This window comes from Ranitomeya imitator, chromosome 6, assembly GCF_032444005.1.
Source record: "Ranitomeya imitator isolate aRanImi1 chromosome 6, aRanImi1.pri, whole genome shotgun sequence".
Classification (NCBI taxonomy): Eukaryota; Metazoa; Chordata; class Amphibia; order Anura; family Dendrobatidae; genus Ranitomeya; species Ranitomeya imitator.
In genome coordinates this window covers 145,025,551-145,042,560 of record NC_091287.1, presented here as the reverse complement: position 1 = coordinate 145,042,560, position 17,010 = coordinate 145,025,551, and the positions used below count along the sequence as shown (strand labels likewise).

Sequence of the window (17,010 nt, the reverse complement as noted above, 5' to 3'; positions counted from 1 at the left end):
TCATACCTTCAGGAACCTTAAAAGGCCCTACCAGCTGTTTCTCCATGATTCCGGCCCAAAACATGACGACTCCACCTCCTTGCTGCTGTCACAGCCTTGTTGGGACATGGTGGCCATCCACTAACCATCCACTAATCCATCTATCTGGACCATCCAGGGTTGCTCGACACTCATCAGTAAACAATACTGTTTGAAAATTAGTCTTCATGTATGTCTGTGCCGATTCTGCTTGTGAACACTGCTTAGGGGTGGCCGAATAGTAGGTTTATGCACCACAGCAAGCCTTTGAAGGATCCTACACCTTGAGGTTCGAGGGACTCCAGAGGCACCAGCAGCTTCAAATAACTGTTTGCTGCTTTGTAATGGTATTATGGCAGCTGCTCTCTTAATCCAATGAATCGGTCTGGCAGAAACCTTCCTCATTAAGCCTTTATCTGCCATGAACTTTGTCTGTGCTCCGTTTCAGTCACAAATCTCTTCACAGTATGATGATCACTCTTAAGTTTTTGTGAAATATCTAATGTTTTCATACCTTGTCCAAGGCACTGCACTATTTAACGCTTTCAGCAGCAGAGAGATGCTTTTTATTTCCCATATTGCTTGAAACCTGTGGCCTGCTTAATAATGTTGAACATCATTTTTAAGTAGTTTTCCTTTTTATTAGAATTACCTGGAAAACTAATTATCACATGTGTTTAAGATTGATTTCAGTGATCCATTGAGCCCTGAGACACAATACCATCCACGAGTTATTTGAAAAACAAAACAATTAAATCTTTATGACACTTAAATCCAATTTGCATAATAATTTGGAACATGGTGTACATGAGCCAATGATGGTATAGGAATTACCTCAGCTCTTGTCGGTCACCAGAGAGCACTGACCTAGGTCATGGACTGGAGTTGGTCAAAGCGATCCACTCATCTCTAGTGAAGACCATAGTTTATCAGCAACCAGTACAAGTATGATATGTTAGAACTCAGAATAGTGGCCATGTTTTTGCACAGGGTTGCCAATTTGGGGAAATGCTTTTTCATTCTCATTAAAAAATAACAATATTATATTAAAAAATTAAATAAAAAAACGAAAAGAAGATCCCAGTTTACTCACAGAGATTCCATTTCAGGCCAGTTGTAGTTACACAGTTGCAAGGTGACCCCACTGGTATAAGGCCGCACCATTTCCCTTCTTCTCCAGTTGCCACATGTAACTTATGTTTACCCTGTGGAAGAAACACCAACAAAATGATGACATAAAATTATGAAGTAGTAATACATATCACAGAATGTAACTGTTCCAACGTCATAGTTTTGCTTCTGCTGAGTTCAATCATCAGAATTTCAACTCCAACTGAAACTGTTGCTTTTTTTATAGCCTGAACCCAAAATGAACATAAATCAGCTATGATCTAAGAAAGTCATGCACTGCTGAAAACTCATTCCGTATCCCTAAAATACAAAGAGCTACACGTACTATCCTGACATACACCTGTTTCAGTACGAGGGACTTTTTTGGTCACCATGTCAGTTTGGCTCAATTGTAATTTTATTGCAGACAACGAGGAAACTTTAGCAGCTTCAAAAAGCTCATGTCCTTAAAATATACAGTGATTATCCAGCTTTTACCAGCTATTTTTGGCATTTTCTAGTTATAATCTACTAATTTATTGTGTAACCTTGTTTTTGGGTTGATATTTTAGGTACCAATTTCCCCTACAGTTATTAGCCTAAACACAACAAAACTCATAATGCATTTGGCACATCTTACTCTTCATAAAGACCCATATGGCAAATATTGATTAATAAGGGTGTTCTGTGGTAAGAGCCTCCAAATTGATTAAGAGTCATTTGTTCTTTGATGAATTTGGAGCATCTTTTAGCTGCCATGTGCCAAAACTCAAGGACTGGAGTACATTTCATTAGAAACTTACGCCACGATTTTGGAAAATATTATGTAATTTGTCGACCGTGCTTGGCTACAGCACTACAGCTAAACTCCACCCATATCGCCAAAAAGGTGGCAATGATGGATGAGACTACTACAAGATGAATAAAACTTTACAAGCAGTTTTTCAACAAAATTCAGCCAAAAATCATAAGGGCCATTGCCTTAACTTACAAATTTTTCAAGTTACAATTTTCGACAACAAACATAATTAATAAAGGAATAATTGTAGTTTAGGGAAGAAAATTAACCCTCTGCGTGCAAACTGCTAAAACGGTGACCTTTTTAAGTAAAATACACCCTAAAGTTGCATGTCAAGTCCCTTTAAATGTCTGATATTTTTGGATGTGTTCTATCCATTTTTTTTTATTTTGGACAGATATAAATCAGCACATATATGAGTACGTGCTCTAACACAATCTCACCCATTAAAGTGAATGCATCCACCAAAGAGTCCCATAGCAAACAAATGCAATCAGTGCTGCATTCTAGTGCTGTCCATGTTCATTGATTTTGTAAACCTTAATCATTTATTTTTTAATTATTATTTATTAATACGAGAAAAACAGATGCTACAATAAGGGTAAAAATGGACATGTGGAAGAAAAGTTGATACAAAAAATACCTTAAACAAAAATCGACCAATTTTTTTTTTTTTGTATGCCAAAAAACTGGCGTGAATGAGGATCCTGATGAAAATCCTATAACGTGGGGAGAGTTGCCTTTTGTTTTACAACATTTCTCTATCACAGCCTTGGCATTTACAAACTTGTCATGCAGACGTTTGTAGGGGATGCGATCCCTTTGAATATGAAGCTTTACATTTGTCATCTAGAAATAAATTGATTCTTATTTCCAGACTAACCTGTTGAGCCACAATCTTTCCAAGAGCATTAGTCTCAGATGTGGAATCAAACAGTCACATTTAAAATCTGCGTTGGCTTTAGCCCAGGGAAACTGCTGTTTGAATAGGCAATTTCCGACATGCTTTTGCTTTTAAATTCAACTTGTACAAACCAGTGTGATAGAACTGATTCCAGAGTACAAAAGGTATTATTTATAAAAGTCATGGTGCTGTATAACTGGGGCGAATCTAAATTTGATTGATGAAAAGAATTCCCACTACTGTTTTCCAAGTAACTCGAGTTTCTCACTAATAATAATTTAAAGCCCCCCATTCTCTTGCAAATTGCTGATCTCTTCTGATTTTTTTCTCTTTTCTATACAGGAGAAACTTAGAATTGGTTTCTTTCATGGTGGTATAAATATACAGTTGGAAAAACAGCAAACTTACTTGTAATATTCTAAGTTTAGAAAATATTGTCCAGGAGCAAACAACATACAAACAAATGACAGAAAACGGCTTAAAGGGGCTGTCTGGGCATATGATATTGATGGCCTTTTCTTAGAACTCTGCTAGATAGATGCTTATATCTCTCCTGGATACCTCTCCTCATCAATATCAGATCAGTAGGTTTCCGACTCCCAAGACCCCCGCCGATTAGCTGTTGGCAACTTTGGCGGCAGCCAAATATAAACATTGAATGGATCAGCACAATATAATACTCAGAACCTTTTAAATATATCAAAATATAAGATGCTCAAAGAATCACTAATTTTCATGGAGTGCATGATTTCTTTATTTTGTACTCAAAGCACTAATAGTTTTTTTTAACACATTCAAGGTAATCAGTGAGGTGAAAAATGTAGTCCAATGTGCAGGGACTATGTTACTTTTGTAGGAAAAAATTCATTGTAAATTATAATTTAATTAATTTCTATGCTTTTTCTGACTTTAAAGGGTCCAGTGGGCGATTTGTGCTACCAGTAACGTGGAAACCCCATATATTTACGTTATCAGATAACTAACCTGAGTGGGAACTTGCTTTTTTGTGGACTAAGTTGAATCTTTTTCGGGTAAATTTTGCATAATATTTTGGATCATATTTATTCTGCGCTCTTTGCCAAGCACTTACATTGGGGGACACGCCTATCGGGTCCAGCAGATGACATGGCTCCAAAAACCATCACTGATTGTGGAAACTTCACACTAGACCTCAAGTAGCTTGGTTTGTGGCCTCTTCACTCTTCCTCCAGACTCTGGGACCTTGATTTCCAAATGAAATGCAAAATTTACTTTCATCTGAAAACAACACCTTGGACCACTGAGCAACAGTCCTGTTCTTTTTCTCCTTGCCCAGGTAAGTCACTTATGGCGTTGTCTATTAGTCAGGAGTGGCTTGACACAAGGAATGCGACACTGGTAGCCCATATCTTGGATACGTCTGTGTGTGGTAGCTTTTGAAGTAATGACTCCAGCAGCAGTCCACTCCTTGTGAATCTCATCCAAAATTTTTAATGGCCTTTTTTATAACAATCCTTTCAAGGCTGTGCTTATTCCGGCTTTCTCTACCATATTTTTTCCTTCAACTCAACTTTCCATTAATATGCTTGGATACAGCACTCTGTGAACAGCCAGCTTCTTTTGTGGCTTACCCTCCTTGTGGAGTGTGTCAATGACTGCCTTCTGGACATCTATCAAGTCAGCAGTCTTCCCCATAATTGTGGAGCCTACTGAAACAGACTAAGGGACCTTCTTAAATGCTTAGGAAGCCTTTTGCAGGTATTTTTTTTTGTTAATGATTCTAGTTTACTGAGATAATGACTTTTAGGTTTTCATTGGCTGTAAGCCATAATCATCAACATTAACAGAAATAAACATTTGAAATAGAATACTCTGTTTGTATTGACTTTTTGTATTGAAGAACTGACATAAAATAACTTTTTGATGATATTCTAATTTAGTGAGAAGCACTTTTAGATATGTCATCAATGGCAAAGTACTTCCCAAGCATGACATATATATAGTGCAAATGTCGGGAAGGGGTTAAATTTCACCACTCGTTTCCATCAGTGTCTCGCAATGGCTTCCTTTGCTCTCCTCACCGGTAAGTATATACACAGTTTTCCAAGTTGATTGTGTTGAATATGGGAAAACATTATGACTATAAGTGATACATATCTACAGCCCATAATTTTTATATGTAGACATTCGCTTCTTTCACTATAAGCTGTAACATGATGTTAATTACAATCAAAATCATTTGTATAATTTTCTCCAGCTTGAAAACCATCACAGACACCTTCATTTTTTTTACGGACAGGACAAAAAAGTGCCCTATTTTTACAGACAGTCCTGGAGTTTCTGGAGGGCTGGCAACCCTATAGTTAAGAAAAAGCTGTTGGCTGAACCCCATGAAATATGGATACCTTAAATGGGGTCCTCCAGTACCATGACATTGATCACCTATTCTTTGAATAGGTCAGTTAGATCGAAGGGAGTCTGAGAACCCCCCAATTAGCTGTTAGCAGGTTCTGCAGCTGAAATAATTACAGAGTAGGTAGAGTGAACACCATAACCCCATACACTCTGTAATTCAGAGCACGTGGCGCCAAAGCAATAATATACTGGGTAAAACAGTAAAGTAAAGTTATCCTTTATCAATAGTGTAGGGTATAACTTTAAGATTGCTTGTGTCCACAAGCTGGGGCCTTGATGGGTCTATGGCAGGGGTGCACAACATGTTTTGGACCAAGGGCCAACATCATCATACTGAACCAATCCAAAGTTCCGCAAAAAAAATGTTAAAGAAACTTGTAAATAACTTATGAAAGAATAAAGTTATGTTAAAACCAAGCACACCATTGTTTTTCTTGTGAAATTCTCAATGTTTGGTGGGTCACATGACCCTCTTCCCATTGGAAAAAATAAAGTTGGATCCAAAATGGCCGACTTCAAAATGGCCACCATGGTCACCACCCATCTTGAAAAGTTTTTCCCCTCCCATATACTAATGTGCCACAAACAGAACATTAATATCACCAACCATTCCCATTTTATTTAGGTGTATGCATATATATGGCCCACCCTGTACATTTACATCATGTAAACCTGCAACTCCCAGTAAGTCCTTAACAATGCTAAGGAGGTAGTGGGAGTTCTTGTTACAAGCCATCATCAGACCATACAGGAACCATAAGTAAACATTTACATCCAGGAACCTTATAGGTGACATCTTCTCTGATCATTCCCATCCATTTTGTCTTCACATAGTACAGATGCCATGAGATTTCATTCCAGAGTTCCTTTCTACAGACTTCCTACGTCTCAGTCTTCAGCAGCACTTCCCAACATGGTGCCCTTAAAAATAAACATAAAATTAACCTGCCCCATAAGTATAAATATCTCCCATGCTATGAACGTGAACAAATAATTGCCCCTCAGTGTGCTTCCTGCACAAAATATCCCTCCCATTATGACTTGCTCCATAATGTCCCTCCCATACTGCTCCTCTACATAATATTCCCCACACACAGCTTCTCTCTGTAATTCTCCTCCCCAACGCTTCTCTAAGTCTTATTCCCACCATGCTGTTCCTCTCCAGTATATCCCCCCTTACACAGCTCCCCTTCATCATATTTCCCCCACACAGCTCCTTTCTGTCATATTCCCCCTCACACAGTTCCACTCTGTAATATTCCCCCCAACACAGCTCCTATAATATTCCTCCTACACAGCTCCTCTCTGCAATATTGTCCACCACTCAGCTCATTCTAACATTGCCCCAAATAGCTCCTCTCTAATATTTTTCCCCACACTGTTTCTCTCTGTAATATTTCCCCCACACAACTCCTTTCCACAATATTGCCCCCCCACAGCTCGTCTGGTCATACTTCCCTCACACAACTCCTCACAGTCATATTTCCCCCACACAGCTCCTGTCTGTAATATTCCCACCTCAGAGCCCCTCTCCGTCATATTCCCGAAACACAGCTCAACTTTGTCGTATTACCCCTCAAACAGCATCCCCATAATATACCCCACAACATCACTCCTCTCAGTCATATTCACTCCTGCACAGCTCCTCTACATGTCCTTGCTTTTTCTGCGGCACTAGCGACAGCAGCAATGTGATGAGGTCAGTGCATGGTGTGATAAACTCATCACTCTGCGGCATGTCGGGGCTGGGGCTAATGAGTGCTGCTGTGATCTGCACCTGTCCCAGAACTGAAGTATTTAACTCTATTCACATCTGAAAGATACAAATACAGTTGAACATAGAAATTTGAGAACCATAGTCTCCCAGTTCTCTGCTGAATTAAAAAAAGAGGGCAGCACTTCATTTTCTTAGTGAAAAACGTGCAGGATTCAACCCACCCAGGGAACTAGTCTGATTGCTGTATGTAGAGTCGGGAAGGAATGTTTTTCCCCAATGTGGAGCTTACGTTTTGCCACGTGGGTTTTTTTTGCCTTCCTCTGGATCAACATGTTAGGGCATGTTAGGTTAGGCAATGGGTTGAACTAGATGGACTTAAAGTCTTCCTTCAACCTTAATAACTATGTTACTATGTTACATGTCTGGGCAAAGTTTCGGCTTTTAATGAGCCTTTATGAAGCTTGAGATAGGCTCATTCAGAGCCGAAACGTCGCCCAGACATGTGGGTTGATTAAATCCTGCACGTTTTTGAATTCATGTGACGTCTGGACAATCTTTGGACAGATTGCCTGGGGGTCTTGCACCCAAAGATGAGTAGAACGGTTGTGCTGTTCCTGTTTTTTATTACCAGTTCTCTGCTGGCCGCACAACAATCTCCAGTGGGCAGAATGTGACCTGCGGGCCATATGTTATGCAGTCTTGGTCTATGGTATTGTTGGAGAAAGTAGAGGTAAGCACGTCTTTATCCAGCAGACAATGAATGGATAGGGCATAACTTCTAATACTGGGAACAAGTCTTCAACCATCAGCTAAGCTTGGTGGCGGAGCAGTGCAAGTTTGGATACAGTATGTATAAATTTTGATCTGGTGTTTTCATGTTTCATTTTTTACAGCATCATAAATGCTAATAAATGAACACATTTGTATAGTATAGAATAACCCCTGGAAAAGTGTTATTATGAGTTTAAAATAAATCTACAATACAGCAATAACTCCAAGAACACTACTGTGAAGATCAAGACGAAGCAACCACTCAAAGAAGCTGGTCAAAAAGGACCAGAAATTGCATAAATGAATCTCTAAGACAACCAGTAATAATGGAAATGGATACAAAATATATTAGTTCTCTTCATTTATTCAGCTTGCTTAGTAATATTCTGATAAATAATATCTTTCCAGCTAATGAAGAATAGATGACCTGTACTTGGCCGGTGGTCACACTGGAATAGTAGTTAGCTTCCAATCATTTAACCTCTAATGGTAATTCAGTTTGCAGTCCCCTCTGTTTTATTATAGAGGTGTATTACTTTGCACATTTTAAATTAATCAGCCACAAGGAAACTTAAAAGATTTAGAAATTCTGTTTTGCATCATTTTCTACATTATAAACTGTTCCAATGTATCATTAAGATTGAGGCCACTTTGTTGGCAGAACGAGGGGGTGGAAGTAGTGGCAGGGATTTTGCTTGTCCCCCTATAGATCAATAAGACAAAGTACAGAATTGTACAAAACTGAACTCTGCTCACACCTAATAAATTAACCAACAGAGTTCAAGTTAATCTGGCTGTGCTGCATTACTTCATCTTCTTTAAATACGCAGCTCAGAATGAAAGAAACTACATTAAGAAACGTAATACCCAAATTTGTTATTATAAAAGTTTTTAATTAGATAACCAGAATACATAAATTTCTTTATTTAGGGAAGGATGAAAACAAAGATTTCAAATTGGTACAAGCGGTAATAAAAATGCACGAACCCATCAAGTATGGATATGCAATCTAGCATATTATTTTTATCACTGATGTACTTTGGTCTATGTGTCCCAAGACTCCAAGATAAAAAAAATCAATACATTTTAATAGCAGAGAAAAATTGAAACAAAAATAGCTAATAGTATTAAATAAAGCACTTGCAAAGAATTATGCAACTTCAGAATGTCATAACTGATGAGAGAACGTGCTCCCAACTGCTAGATGATTGAGCATCGAAGTGCTCGGGTACTCTGTTTGCTCGATCGTGGATCGCGGATCTTCAAGTGCAATGCTCAAGACCGCACCTTGTTAGACAGCCAATGAACAGGCAGGGATTTCCACCATATACGATACCATAGCCATGTTGGATACTGGCATTACGGTGAGTGGTTGGCTGTATGGCATCATGGGGTCTTATACAAGACCCAGCGACACGATGCTCTGCACACTCTGTTCAAGATCAATTCAGAGAGAGTTATTATAGGTGGGAGAGCATAGTTTAGAACAGGGATATAGTCAGGGTTTAATAAGATTGTACATACCGTATTTGTATACTGCTCCTGCAGCATGAAAACAACAATAGTTTTCATTGCTAAATATTTAACTTTCTGTAGTAACACCGCTGTTACCTGGATTCAGTGAAGGAAACGTTTAGGATTAGAGGCATCTAGGTAGGGTTTAATAATGCTATTGCAGTACTTGTATACCACTGCTGCGCTATTTTCTTTTCCCTATTCATGCCAAAATGTTTGCAGTCACATATACCTAACTTAGTGTAAGGGATTGGGAAGTGGACATGCTGCTTATGGTGCACGCAGAGGCTGAAGCCGTGGGCTGGTGAAACCACACTGGCTTCCACATGGTCCAGTCTCACAACCCAAGTGTCTGGACCACAAATTTCTCACCCAGATTCTCCTTCCTCGCACCAAGGCGAGTCCAAGGAGACAAGTGATCCCTTACTCGGTCACTCTGAGGAGCTCTTTACCTTTATATTTATTGATTCTGGCCTCTTGCCCTGCATGTTTCAAGAGGTACAAGAGGAGCTCATGTGTAGTGATGCCCAAATATTTGAGCAGCCATGGTAAGAAGAAGATGACGATTGTGGGGAAAAGCAATTAGTGTCTTAAGAGGTACACAGTTGCCAACAAATGATGCTGTTCAGTCAACAAGTCAGGAGGACCAGAGTGTGGAAGTGGAAGACTGGGTGGTGGACGATTAAGTCACTGAACCAACCTGGGAAGGTGCTATGCAGAGTGGGGACAGGCAGGAAGAAACAGTGGGGTGGGCCAAAGGGAAAAGGTGGGTAATTGTTCTCCATAGCTCCCACACGCGTCAAGTTACAAGGCCAATGGTTAGAGGTGCTTCCCAGTCTGGTGCTTTTATAAAGAAATTACAGACAATAAAAGAATGGTCATTTGCAACTTGTGCTGTACCAAGATCAGCAAGGGCCTGACCACTACCAGACTGACCACCACCAGCATACTCAGGCACAGGTCATCAAAGTACCAGACTAGGTGGGCTGAAAGGCTAAATGCCTGGGTCCACAATCAGAGGCAGCTGCTGCTGACACAACTGCCTCTTCCCTGTGCTTCATGCTTGCCAATTCCATCCATAAAACAGGCGCGGATGCCTCCCACCCTGCACCTGTCATTGCACATTCGTAAGCACCATCAGCAACCACGTCCAATTCATTGTCCCAGCACAGCCTTCAGCCGTCCCTACCTAAGCCATTGCAACACAAAAGAAAATAACCAGCCACTCACCAGCCCAAATATTAAATGGGCACATTTCCAAAGACATACTGATAGGGAATTTAGATTGTGAGCCCCATCGGGGACAGGGATGATAATGTCTGCAAAACTGTAAAGCGCTGCGGAATATGTTAGCGCTATATAAAAAAAAAGATTATTATTATTATTATTTCCAGACTGCTTGGAAATGTTGCAGTTTAGGCTTGTGGACACTAAGGCTTTCCACAACCTCATGGCGGTGGCCGCCCCTTGGTACTCAGTCTCCAGCTGCCACTATTTGTCCTAGTGTGCCGTCCTTGCCTTACACCAGAAATTGTTACATAACATCACCCATGCCCTGACCAACACAGTTACTGGGAAGGTCTATTCAACAACTGACACAAGGACATGTGCTTGTAGTCAGGGATGCTTTGCTTCCCTGATCACACACTGGGTGTACCTAGTGGAGGCTGGGACTGAGTGGCAGTCTGGCACGGCACACCTGCTACACATGACAAGAATTGTGAGCGTCAGGATTTCCTCCACCTCCTACACCAGTTACTGTACCCACTCCTCCTCCATCTTCGAATTGTCATCCATATCAGTCGCAAGCTGGAAGCACTGCAGCAATGCCTTGGTGAAGTGACAACAACCTCTGTTGAAACTAATTTGTTTAGGTGACAATCAGCACACTGACGCACAGTTGTTGAAAAGTATAACTGATCAGACAGATCTGTGGCTGTGGCCACTGAACTTACAACCGGACATGGTCATGCGTGATAACGTACGTAACCTATAGGAGGCTCTGAAGCTTGGCAAACTTGCACACATACATGCCTGTACTTTGTGGATCAGCAGAGGCTGAAAACCTACCCAGATGTGCCTAAGTGGCTTGTGAAGGTATTCCCCATGTGTGTCCATTTACACAAGCCGGCTACTGCTGCTGGTGATCTAACACAGCTGCAACAGCGCTTGCAAGTGCAAACTCATTGATTGGTGTGCGACGTGACCACACACTAGAGCTCCACATTACATATGATGGCAAGGGTTTGTGAGCAGCAGAGGGTAGTGATTGAACACCAGCTACAACATGCCTCCGTACTTAACAACCGACGAGTGGGCATGAATGTCTGACCATGTGAGGTTCTCCAAAACAATGCAGAATCAAACAAAATTGGGGAGCGGTGAAGATACCATAATAAGCATAACCATCCTGTTTCTGTGTCCACTCAAACGCTCGCTGCTTATAATTAAAGAGGAAGCTTTGCATGTGGACCAGGCGAAGGTGCAGGAAGAAAGTACACAAGGTGATACTACCCAGCTCAGTCTCGTCTCTTCTTCTCAGCCCGTATTGGGTGATATTGAGGAGGCTTAGGAGGAACAGGAGATGATTGCATGCACTACAGAGGGTTCTACACACACCAACTTCATCTCGTCTGTTCAGCATGGATGGGTTAAGAAGAGGAGGAGGAGAGGATGAAACTGTGGAGTAGGAGAGAGGGGGAGGAGGAGGAGATGGAGAGTAATCCTGGTGGGGACAGGGAAGTCTTGTCTGTTGGGAGTATGGCACAAACAGCTGATTTTATGTCCCACTGCCTTTTTTGTGACTCTCTCATTATATGCATTTTGGCGAACACTGATTACTGGTTGTTCACCCTTCTTGGCCCACACTGCATGAATTATTTTCCATCTTTCATTCCAGTGATGGAGAGGGCTAGTAAAATGGTGCAATACCAGAAGGCCATAGTCGAACAATAAGTAAAAAAAATTCCCATCTGACAATGCTGGCGAATAAGGTCATAGATCCTTACACAACCAAGAAGGAGAGACGGGGGAGACACACACTAGTTTCAACCGAGGCAGGGGAACACAATCAAAGGTCTGGGACAGTTTTATTATACCCTCCCAGTGCCCCAGCCATGATGTACGGGAAAGTCTGACAAGGAGGGAAACGTTTTCAAAGATGGTGAAGGAGTATCTAGTCGACTGTAACAGCATACTCTGTGATTTATCTGTGCCGTTCAACTACTGGGTATCAAACCTTGACATGTGAAATGAACTGTCGCTCTATGCCTTAGAGGCCAGCCCAGTAGCTAGCATTTTGATAGAGCAGGTTTTTAGCGCTGTCGTGGGCATAATAACTAATAGGCACATCCGCCTGTCAACTAAAAATGCTGACAGGCTGACTCTTATCAAAATGAACAAGGCCTGGATTGGCTCAGATTTCTCAACTCCACTGGATGACAGCAGCAGAACAGAAAGCCAATACAATGTTCCTTTTTTTTTGTGTATTCCCATACACCCCTTTCCACCCCCAAAAAAGCATACGGTTCATGGTTTATTCTTTTTCTTTTCTTTCTTCTCCTCCACCATAACAACAGAGGCATCAGGCGACCCTTACTCAAAATCTTTACAGGGACATCAGGTGGCCCTCACTCAAAATGAAAAAGGCCTAGATTCTCTCAAACTTCTCAACCCCACTGGATGACAGTAGTGGAACATAAAAGCAATTCAAAAGTAGGATTATCAGGTGGCCCTCATTCAAAATCTTCATAGTGTCATTGTCACCTACACGATCCCTCAACCTAGGGAGTGCCCTAGTCTATCCCTGTCCCCTGGGTTACCCCGCAAGGAGGAGACATCGGGGTTAAGTACCATGCTAGTATATCTTAAACCTTATCTGTTTCTTCCCCCACCCAGGGAATCTATTATGTTTTCCTTTAAAATTATAAATGAACTTTATATCTCGCCTGATAAATTGCTAAAAGAGAGAAATGAATCTGACGAGCAGGGGTCTCCACGCTATATTGTGCCCATGCTGGAGCAATGTACACTGCTCAAAAAAAGGGAACACTAAAATCCCACATCCTAGATATCACTGAATGAAATAATCCAGTTGTAAATCTTTATTCATTACAAAGTGGAATGTGTTGAGAACAATAAAACCTAAAAAGTATCAACGTAAACCACAACTAATATCCCACGGAGGTCTGGAGTTTGAATGATGCTCAAAATCAAAATGGAAAATGAAGTTACAGGCTGATCCAACTTCAGTGACAATGCCTCAAGACAAGGAAATGATGCTCAGTAGCCTCCACGTGCCTGTATAACCTTCCTTCAATGCCTGGGAATGCTCCTGATGAGGTGGCGGATGTTCTCCTCCCAGACCTTGACTAAAGCATCCGCCAACTCCTGGACAGTCTGTGGTGCAACGTGATGTTGGTGGATGGTGCGAGACATGATGTCCCAGATGTGTTCAATCAGATTCAGGTCTGGGGAATGGGCGGGCCAGTCCATAGCTTCAATGCCTTCATCTTGCAGCAACTGCTGACACACTTTAGCCACATGAGGTCTGGCATTGTCGTACATTAGGAGGAACCCAGGGCCAACCACACCAGCATATGGTCTCACAAGGGGTCTGAGGATCTCATCTTGGTACCTAATGGCAGTCAGGCTACCTTTGGGGAGCACATGGAGGGCTCTGCGGCCCTCCAAAGAAATGCCACCCCACACCATTACTGACCCACTGCCAAACCCGTCTCCAGACTCTGTCACATGTGCTCAGTGTGAACCTGCTTTCATCTGTGAAGAGCACAGGGCGCCACTGGTGAATTTGCCAATCCTGGTGTTCTGTAGCAAATGCAAAGCATCCTGCACGGTGTTGGGCTGTGAGCACAACCCCCATCTGTGGACGTCGGGCATTCAGACCATCCTCAAGGAGTCGGTTTCTAACCATTTGTGCAGACACATGCACATTTGTGGCCTGCTGGAGGTCATTTTGCAGGGCTCTGGCAGTGCTCCTCTTTCTCCTTGCACAAAGGCTGAGGTAGCAGTCCTACTGCTGGGTTGTTGCCCTCCTACGACCCCCTCCACGTCTCCTGGTGTACTGACCTGTCTCCTGGTAGTGCCTCCAGCATCTGGACACTACACTGACAGACACAGCAAACCTTCATGCCACAGCTCGCATTCATGTGCCATCCTGGATGAGCTGCACTTCCTTAGCCACTTGTGTGGGTTGTAGTGTCCATCTCATGCTACCACTAGAGTTGAGCGACCTTGACCTTTTTAGAGTCGAGCCGGGTTTCGCGAAACCCGACTACCTCAAAAGTCGGGTCGAGTGAAATCGGCCGATTATGACGTAAAGTCGGGATCGACCGAAACACGAAACCCAATGCAAGTCAATGGGGCAGCATAGTCGGCAGTGAGTGGGGGCCAGGAAAACACCTAGAGTGCCCATTTTAATGTCAAAACCATCCATTCTTCTTAATGAAGCTTGTCAAGCGTAATTTACCTTATAATAATTGGAAGGCATTTGAAATTGGGGGTCATTTGGCTAAAGTTGTGGTGGGTAGGGCTGGTTCAAGTAATTAGTGGGCCCAGGAAATCTGGACCACGTCACGGCAGTGGAGCAGGGAGAGTTAAGTATTTCAACTTTGCAAGTGCTGTGAACCTGAGCAAGCAGGGGGGGCCCACTCGTTGGCATTGGCACTGGCACTGGCACAGGGCCCCTCAAAGTACAGTGGTGTGTTTGCACGGCGGGGGCGCCTCCCACCGGCAGCAACACTTTTGCGTACTATGAGAGGCCCTGTGCCAGTGACGTTGCCAACTAGTATTCCTCCCCCCACCTGATGAAGGAACCTGCACTTTCATCTGCACCTTCCTCTTTGTCCCCGTGTAAGGTGGTATGGTATGCGGGAAGAGCAACCTGACTTTCAGCAGGGTCACAATGTTGTTGTGTAGCGTGCATGGGGAATGTTGCGTTATGGGTCAATGTACCAGCAGACTCATCTATCACTGGCTGGGCAATGGGCAGGATGAGGAGTAAACACAGATATAGGCCCAAAGAATAAAGTTGGCTAAATGCAGTTCAAAATTGGTAACACAGGAATAACCAGGGGGCACAGCAGTGGAGGACAACTGGAATGAGAGGCTGACACAGAGAGTAGGCCCAAATCAGTAAGTAATCGAAATGCAGTTCAAAATTGGCAACCGTAGTAAACAGGCGGTACAGCTTTGTTCAGTGGAGGAGAACAGCAAGGAGTGGCAGACACCGATAGTAGGCCCCAACCCAACTAGTAGGCCAAATGCAGTCTAACATTAACAACTACTTAACGAGCGCCTGAAAACGGAATTTCAGGACAGGAAACCAGGAGAACAGCAAGGAGTGGCAGACACCGATAGTAGGCCCCAAACCAACTAGTACGCCAAAAGCAGTTGTTCCGTTTAACCACAATTTAATGAGAGCCTGAAGATAGAAGTTCAGGAAAGGCAACCTGGAGAACACCTTGGAGTGGAACACACCATCTCTCTACACCCCATACCCAATTTGTAGGCCTAATGCAGCGTAGTTTCCAACAACTACTAAACGAGAGCCGGAAGATCGAAGCTCAGGAAAGGCAACCTGGAGAACACCTTGGAGTGGAACACACCATCTCTCTACACCCCATACCCAATTTGTAGGCCTAATGCAGCGTAGTTTCCAACAACTACTAAACGAGAGCATGAAGATCGAAGCATTGGCGAGGAAACCTGGGGAACACCTTGGAGTGGAACACACCATCTCTCTACACCCCATACCCAATTTGTAGGCCTAATGCAGCGTAGTTTCCAAGAACTACTAAACGAGAGCCGGAAGATCGAAGCTCAGGAAAGGCAACCTGGAGAACACCTTGGAGTGGAACACACCATCTCTCTACACCCCATACCCAATTTGTAGGCCTAATGCAGTGTAGTTTCCAAGAACTACTAAACGAGAGCCGGAAGATCGAAGCTCAGGAAAGGCAACCTGGAGAACACCTTGGAGTGGAACACACCATCTCTCTACACCCCATACCCAATTTGTAGGCCTAATGCAGTGTAGTTTCCAACAACTACTAAACGGGAGCAGGAAGATCGAAGCTCAGGAAAGGCAACCTGGGGAACACCTTGGAGTGTAACACACCATCTCTCTCCACCCGATACCCATTTTTTAGGCCTAATGCAGTGTAGTTTTCTACAACTACTAAACGAGAGTCAGAAGACCGAAGCAATGGCAAGGAAACCTGGGGAACACCTTGGAGTGTAACACACCATCTCTCTACACCCCATACCCAATTTGTAGGCCTAATGCAGCGTAGTTTCCAAGAACTACTAAACGAGAGCCGGAAGATCGAAGCTCAGGAAAGGCAACCTGGAGAACACCTTGGAGTGGAACACACCATCTCTCTACACCCCATACCCAATTTGTAGGCCTAATGCAGTGTAGTTTCCAAGAACTAGTAAACGAGAGCCGGAAGATCGAAGCTCAGGAAAGGCAACCTGGAGAACACCTTGGAGTGGAACACACCATCTCTCTACACCCCATACCCAATTTGTAGGCCTAATGCAGTGTAGTTTCCAAGAACTACTAAACGAGAGCCGGAAGATCGAAGCTCAGGAAAGGCAACCTGGAGAACACCTTGGAGTGGAACACACCATCTCTCTACACCCCATACCCAATTTGTAGGCCTAATGCAGTGTAGTTTCCAACAACTACTAAACGAGAGCCGGAAGATCGAAGCTCAGGAAAGGAAACCTGGGGAACACCTTGGAGTGTAACACACCATC

General features: G+C 42.8%; 1 protein-coding gene across 4 annotated transcripts in view; it reads right to left on the bottom strand.

Moving 5' to 3' along the window:
- Window positions 1-17,010, bottom strand: part of TPK1 (thiamin pyrophosphokinase 1) — a 797,936-nt gene that overhangs the window by 248,184 nt on the left and 532,742 nt on the right. For all 4 annotated transcript variants that reach the window (XM_069730167.1, XM_069730170.1, XM_069730168.1 and 1 more), the window contains one exon: window positions 1,112-1,223. In XM_069730167.1, coding sequence (XP_069586268.1) covers window positions 1,112-1,223 — 112 coding nt within the window. The remainder of the gene's footprint in view (window positions 1-1,111; window positions 1,224-17,010) is intronic.